The sequence below is a fragment of the Meleagris gallopavo genome, chromosome 7 (genome assembly GCF_905368555.1).
Source record: "Meleagris gallopavo chromosome 7, MGAL_WU_HG_1.1, whole genome shotgun sequence".
NCBI lineage: Eukaryota > Metazoa > Chordata > Aves > Galliformes > Phasianidae > Meleagris > Meleagris gallopavo.
In genome coordinates, this window is record NC_139410.1 from 23,127,939 (window position 1) to 23,135,357 (window position 7,419).

A 7,419-nucleotide genomic window follows, 5' to 3' on the forward strand; every position below is an offset into this window, starting at 1 on the left:
TTGGAGTGTTTTATTCTGGGGTTTAAGCTGAAGAAGACAGCACATGAGAGTACTGGCAACCACATTTGTGCATTTAGAGAGTGTAACACTGAAATCTTGGGTTTGTTGCTTTGGCAGTTCGTGAGCCCATTGGTTTAGTGATCGCAGGAGAATTCTTTGAAGCAACCTCGCATGAAGGTCTGTGTCAGCCTGCTGAGCACTGAGATGTCAATGAGGATAGTTGGCAGTGCCATCACACAATCGTTAGTGCCCAGATAAATACCTCCTTAGCTCTTCACTGAGGTACTAGCTTTCGGCCCAGTGAGGCAATGCATTGCAGATGCACGGATAGTGATTTGCTTAACGTTGTGACAGTGGATAGCTGCTTTCCATCAAAGCTGCATTGTAGAGATGAGTGGGCACTGCTTCCTTGTGGTACTTCAGAAGCTACTTGATATTTCCTGTGTTCCTAGAAGAGCACAACTCTGTAGTAACCTGCTGTCTTGCTTTTGCCTCTGTTTCAGGAGCGTAGGTTGTACAGTGGTAGAAATGCTCACTGAGAAGCCCCCATGGGCAGAATTTGAAGCAATGGCTGCCATCTTTAAGATTGCCACTCAGCCAACCAATCCCCAGTTACCACCTCATGTCTCAGACCATGCTCGGGATTTCCTGAAAAGGATTTTTATCGAGGCCAAGCTGCGACCATTTGCAGATGAACTGCTAAGACACACGTTTGCACACTATCACTAACAGCCTGCCTCAACTCAGCTTGCGTCTGCTGCATTTATTTTCTATTTGACTGCACTTTTATTTTTTATTTTTTACAAAAAGGAAAAAAAAAGACAAGAGAGAGAACGCGTTCTCTTGAATCTTTGTTTCACTTAGATTGTAAACAATCTAAATTTTGTATCTAAAATGAGAATCTTCCCTTCCCTGCTCCCACCAGGACTAGAACTTCTTGTTTCTATAATGTACTGATGTGGTTCATGTAGATAAAGCACTTTAGTACACATTTGTTCCTTATTTAAAGAGGGAAAAATAATAGAAATGATTGGACAGTCAGGAACTGCGTGATTTTTTTTCTGACACCGCTGACTGACTCAGGGTGCAGGGAAAAAGACATGCAGCCAGAGGACAAGAAGGTACTTCTCTGTGATTGTTTGTTACGTTACAGGTACTTGCAGCAGAGAGTTCTAAGTTCTTATATTTTAGCAATTTAATGAGTTTCTGCATTGTGTAATTTAAGCGGGATCACATGGTTCTGAGAGTTAATTATAAAGCTGGAAGAACTTGGAATTCTTTGTACAAAAGCATGTCTTGACTGGTACTTCTGTGTGACCAAAAGAAAATAACAGTAACAAAAAAGAACTCAACACTGATGAGATAGTTCTAGACCAAAATCACTATTGTATATTCTTAACAGGAAAAGAATTACAGGTAAACAGATGATGGACCCGATCCTAGGAACTACTGTACTGCAAGAGGAATATTTCCATAATAGAAAAGAGTCAGCTGTTGGATGTAAATATTTAGGAGAATGTCTCCTGCTGTATCTGCCAAAGAAAATCCTCTGTTACATACACTTGCAGGGAGACTATCATGTTAGATAAGAAATATTAGAGGTGTTGAGAGAGAATTCTCCTCCATGATGCCGTGAATGTCTGGGGGAAAGGGAGTGACTGATCCTTCTGCAGTATGAGCTACACGATTCAGAACGATCTGTAGGAAATAATGTTGAGGGGCGCTAGGATGGAATGTATGTCAACATCAAGTGCCTAAAGAATATAAAATCCTTCCCCTTATGCACTGTAAGCATTGCTTTAGTAACACAGTTCAGTCATCTAGGATGTTAAAAATTCCTCAAACAAAATGAAACTTATTTTAGCGCTAGGAATAAGTCACAGAGAAGAAAGACCCCGCTTTATTTTTCATAAGGTAATGATGATCAAGGAGGCACAGCACAAAGCTGTGTGAAGGAGAGGCCCGAAGCACAGAGCCCCAGCAATCAAATAGCATGAGCATGCTTAGCCCAGCCTGGTAACCCAGCTATCAGTGTTCTTCAGCTTTCCAACTGTCATGAATTGAACATTAATCAACTTTTTCTCAAAGAAAATAATAAAAGAACAAAGGAGAAACTCTGAATTGGAGCTTCTCATTGAGAAGTCCTGGTACTGATCAGAGATAGTTAGTAACTGAATTTTATAGCAAAAAAGTCAAACTCTCATATTTCTGTGGAACACAACGTAAATAACTTAAAAGAGAATTTGGAAATAAACGATTGGACTGCAGAACTGAGTTAATGTATACTGTTTGGATGATTCATTGTTTGCTTTTGTTTTAAAAAAACAGACCAGGCTGATACTGTGAACCTTGTCCACTCTGACAGGACTGTGTTATTGTCCCCAGGCTCTGCTCTGTTTGACATCTTTAGGGGAATAGAAGAATTATGAAGTGCATGGAGGCAGAGTAGTAAATTTACCCATTCTCACGCTAATAAACTCATGGGAGTTCTGCAATTGTTCTGCTAACTTCCAAATTTGGTACGTGAGCTAAAATAGGAATGTGAGTCTATCCTAGCTGCTTGGCCTGTAGAGGAGGAAGAATGAGTTCTTGGTCATCTCCTCTGAGGCTGAGTGGTGCCCTCTTCCAATTATTAGAGCTATCCCGGACTTCAACCTTTGTCAGTCAGGGGACGCAACCATGCAAGGTGTTCTGAGTGTGGGAAGGACAATCCTGACCAGGGAAGGTTTAGAAAGCTGAAAGGAAAGTCTGCTTCTGCTGACTGACTTAGGGTTTCTCTGTCACTGGATAAAAGCTATGAAAGCAGACTGTGGGAAGAATTTGTGCATGCTCTGCTGTAAGGGACCTTTGCTTTATAAACAATGTTTAGTGAAAGCAATGGAGGGAGGTTTAGCACAGAGCCTAGTTTATGTAGCTAATTTAAAGATCAGATAATTGAAATGATTGCTTTCAAGCTGATCAAGAGGGTACCAAGACCAAGTTGAAAGTACACAGAGAGAAATCAGTTGTGGATGGTGATATCTGCAAAGGCAAGGAAACTTTGTATTACCAAAAAAGGACTTTAAAGGGAAACAACCAGGTTTACCTGTAACATTCTTAACATTTAACGATGCTCTTCTGAAAGGAAACTGCACTCTCTGGAGCTTGAAAATTTTCAGAATCCTTTTTTCTAATAGAGTCCTTTTTGTGAGACAGTGCTGGCTCATGTATATTGCAATATCACTCTCTCATGATTTTAATACTGAGTAGTCAAAGTCACTGCTTTTGTGCCTTTTCTAAAAATGGCATTCAGTCATGACAATGGTAAGCATTTTGGAACCTGAAAAAAAGGAAAAAAAAAAACAATTTGGAGAATGCATTTCTCTTGAAATATCCAAAAACTGCTGACGTAGAGACAGCACTTTTTAAATGAAGGTGGCTTCTGGCAGTTCCAGCAGTTTTAGCAAAATTACTTAACAGGATTAGGCCTGAACTGTTTTCTTTACCCTATAGAGAATTTGTCTACTGACCTAAGTAACTTGCAGGAAATTGAGGTGATGATTACCATACGTACTTTGAGCTAGGAGCTAAACCAGACTTTGACCAAGAGGTTAGCTAATACTCATGCCCTTGCACGTTGTACTTCAACACTGTTGCACTGGGGTGATATAGTAAGCCAGTTTGTGTTAAATAATGTAATACATCTGCATATGGTGTCTGTAAAACACTTCATTGACTACTGGCATGATAATGAACAAACCTTAATTCTAACATTTCAGAGGACGTGTGGGGTGGTATGCTTACAGCTCCGTTGGCAGGTTTGCAGAAATAGTCCCTTCTCACCACTTCTGGTGTCTTACTGGCGAAGATAGCAGCATTTTAGAGTCCTCAATTGTTCTTAGTTGTCAAATCCAATAATCAGATCAAGCCAATGAAAATAACACTGCTGCAGGGTTATGTTTTGCTTTTCTGTAAATGCTGTTACGAACCTATGCTCCCCAAAAGAATCCAGGTTCACAGTGAGTACATGTATTTGCAGAGGACTGACTTACCTGCTGAGGAGTTTTAGTATCATATTTCACATATTAAGGAACAAAAGTTCAGCTATTTCTCTAATATGGCTTAACTGGTGTAACTGTCAGTCCTGTTAAACTAACTGCTGGTAGAGCGGGACTGAAAGCTTCAGTCGTATCAGAGCAAATTGTTTTATTATTAATTTGGGTGATGGAAATATCTGTGCAAGGACTTACTAGATCCATATCTTGTTAAGTGAATAGGTAAATATACATCGACTTCTTTTCTTGACAGCTTAGTCTTTATTAGCTTGATTTACAGTTCTCATTGTAGCTTAACAGCCTTTTCAGTGTAACAAAATGGAAAGTTACTATTTAGCTATTGCCTATTGAAGTTGGGCTTTAATGATCGTTACAGGTCCCTTCTAACTCAAATGATTTATGATTCTACGATTTAGCTGTATGCCTTAATTGTATTCATATTGTAATATCGCATCGATATGCTGTGGCTGTCGTACAACTCCACGTCACCAAATCGGTATTGGAGAATACCCCAAAGTGCCCCAAACAGGTTTCCCTTATCTGTGTTGGAAAGCATTCTTTAGTTATCAGCTGCATCAGACTTTTAAATTGAGAACTTTTAAAAGTGTTTTTTTGGAGCTCTTCTGGAGTGCTTCCAACTCAAGCACAGGTTTCAAATGGGCACGTTGGAGACTGTAGACTGCCATGCAGACCAGAAAATGACTTTTCTCCAGCTATAGCAGTGCTGTCACAGCTGGGATTTAGCCTTCCACCTCTGGGTACCAGGCTCTGGGTTTCCTCTGGAGTTCTTAGTGGATGTGAAATTATAGTGGGTACATTTGTAAACATGGTACTGTATTAATGGTTGCCTACTTTTGGTGCACAGGAGCATTATCTGCCTAAGCAAAACAGATTTCTCAGCAAGGCTGATGTTGTCCTGTTAAATTACTGCCCATTTCTTTTTGGCTGATGCCAATCCTGCCGTTGTCCTGACTGAAAGCCGCCTTGCAGCGCCCATAGGTACAGCGCGGTGTAGCAGGCAGATATATCGGACAGCACAGAGCAACGTGTGACTGCAGCTTCAGAGACTTGAGCAAATTGGTCAGAGCTACAGTTAGCTATTATTTTTAAATCTTTAAAATCTGTCCTGCGTATGGAAAAGCATAATCTGTGTGCTGTTATGTGAGTCCATATGGTGTTTCTGGAAAAGCAAAGTATTACTGCCAGTACCATTTCTTCCTGCTGGTAACTTGCTGTCTTGTGTCAGTGACAAGTCTGTAGTGTACAACCACATAGGATTACCAAAGCTTTTCTATTCCCATAGACACAGAGTCACAAGTGACAGTCCATGGGTTGGTACTGTTACTTATGGGTACACATATATCCACCGGGTTCTGGTACACAGTGACAGACACTTCCCATGTTTAAAAGATTGATGTTAGATGCTGCTTTGGTGTGCAAAATTCACGCACCATTAAAATCAAGGGTTTGGTGTGGTGTTTGTTTTTATTTTTTTTCCTCTTTTTTTTTAAACTCTTTTTAAATTAATCATATTGTTATTCTGAAAGAAATGGATAAGTGGGGTGACTAAACCTGGTGCTTCTGTAGCCAGGCCTGAGCTTTGGAACATCATAAAGAAGGGGCTGTGACCTGCACTGCTGTGTGCCACAGCATCTCTGAGCTGCTGGGAAGCAGCCTTACATGAGATCCAGGTGTCACCCACAGCCACGTGGGTGCGGGGACAGAACTGCCACCAACCTGGCTTCTAAATCAATACTCTCGATCAGAAACTAAGCAACTCCTTTCTCTTTTTATTTTCCCCTCCTGGCCTTCCTAATTGGCGTGACTTAACACTGCTGGGTGATGGCCACTGAAAGCTCCCAAGGAGGGTTTGAGCCAACCTGCAGCTCAAGTGCCCGGCCCCGTGCCTCATCCTGCAGCAGCGGTGAGGAGCCGGGCTGTGCAGGGCTGCAGCTCCAGGGCAGGGCTGCACAGGGCCCTGCTGCCCGGGGGTGGCAGTGCATGGGTTTGGTCTGTCAGAGGGTACACGCGCGTACTCTGGGGGCGGACAGAATGGAGGAGGTCACATTTCTCATGTTCCAAAGGAGCAGTGCTAGCAGTCTCGCCTTGGCTAGACCTCAGGTTTTTGTGAACTTACTTTAAAGGGAGAGGAACTGGATTAATATACATGAAAATTCTCATGGTTCAGTCCTTACTCTGAGTCCAGTGATGAGGAGTGGAGATCAGGGCCCGCTGTCAGAAGATACAAGGACGCTTCACTCCAAAGTGGATACTCCCAAGAAACACTTCAGAGGTTTCCATGTCTCTTACTCCAATCACAGCCCATCCTTTTCCTGAAAGGTTATCTCACGTGGGTTTAAAAATGAGGGTTATGTTTTGGTTGCTGAGCAGGCGTTAGGCTGTCAGTTCCCAGTGTTGGTTTCTCATACGTACCAGCTTACGGTTGGTATCAGTCCTCCAATCCCACGCTCCATTACAGCCTCGCCTCTGTCATCTCAGCCCTCCCACAGTCATACGATGGAGAATCACTGTAAATACATGGAGGAGACGTAGATCAGTCGGAACGTAGACTTTGTTTTCATGAAGCTATGAATAAAAATTTGTAAATTTCTCTTGTACATTTTTACGTAGCCATTAAATTCTCTATTTAATCTATCAGTTTCTCACTGTAAATGTTTTTACTCTCAGTTGAATGCTGGGCACAGTTTGTAATGTATGTACACAAAGGTGTTTTTTTCTATCAACGTTGACTTTTTTGCACATTTTTGGAACTATTTAATTTGTACACTGATTTACTACTCTGACCAATTGTCGATGGGTGCGTGCGAACCACGTGTGTGTGCAATGTACTACTGGTGGGTGTGTGGGTTTATTTTGACTTCGGAGACGTCGCTGTCAGTAACGGCATTGCTGGTGCAGCTTTCCGTGGAGCCTTGCTTATGAAACCGGGATCTTAAAGGAGGGCCGTGCAGTTCCCGGGCTGGGCGCCTCGGAGCGCTGCTGCCGGGTTTCCTTGTCCTACGACTCCTGAACTTTAACGGAAGCCCCGACCCCTGTAATCGTGTATGCATTGAATGTGTGTGTATATATCCCCGTGATCTTATTCCACAGTTTCATTTCTACATTTTTATGAACTTGTTTTTTAAGGGTACTATGTTTAGTTAGAATAATTAAATATATAAAAGCTTTGAGAGATAATTTACTAGATAAATATATTTTCAGCTGGCTGATGTTCAAAATATTTTTTTAATTTTTTGTTTTTAACCATTCAAAATGTATTTGTATTTCCAAAATCAGACACGAATTGTACTTAGAAATATATTAAAACACGCTGTAGGGACACCGGTGTCGGCAGTTCTGTCTTTTGTACCAAAACCGCCCCCCG

General features: G+C 41.6%; 1 protein-coding gene across 5 annotated transcripts in view; it reads left to right on the forward strand.

Moving 5' to 3' along the window:
- MAP3K2 (mitogen-activated protein kinase kinase kinase 2) overlaps positions 1 to 7,374 on the forward strand; it is a 42,851-nt gene extending 35,477 nt beyond the window's left edge. For all 5 annotated transcript variants that reach the window (XM_085228723.1, XM_085228724.1, XM_085228727.1 and 2 more), the window contains one exon: positions 504 to 7,374. In XM_085228723.1, the coding sequence (XP_085084849.1) occupies positions 504 to 729 (226 nt within the window). In that variant the 3' untranslated portion in view covers positions 730 to 7,374. The remainder of the gene's footprint in view (positions 1 to 503) is intronic.
- Positions 7,375 to 7,419: the final 45 nt, after the last annotated feature.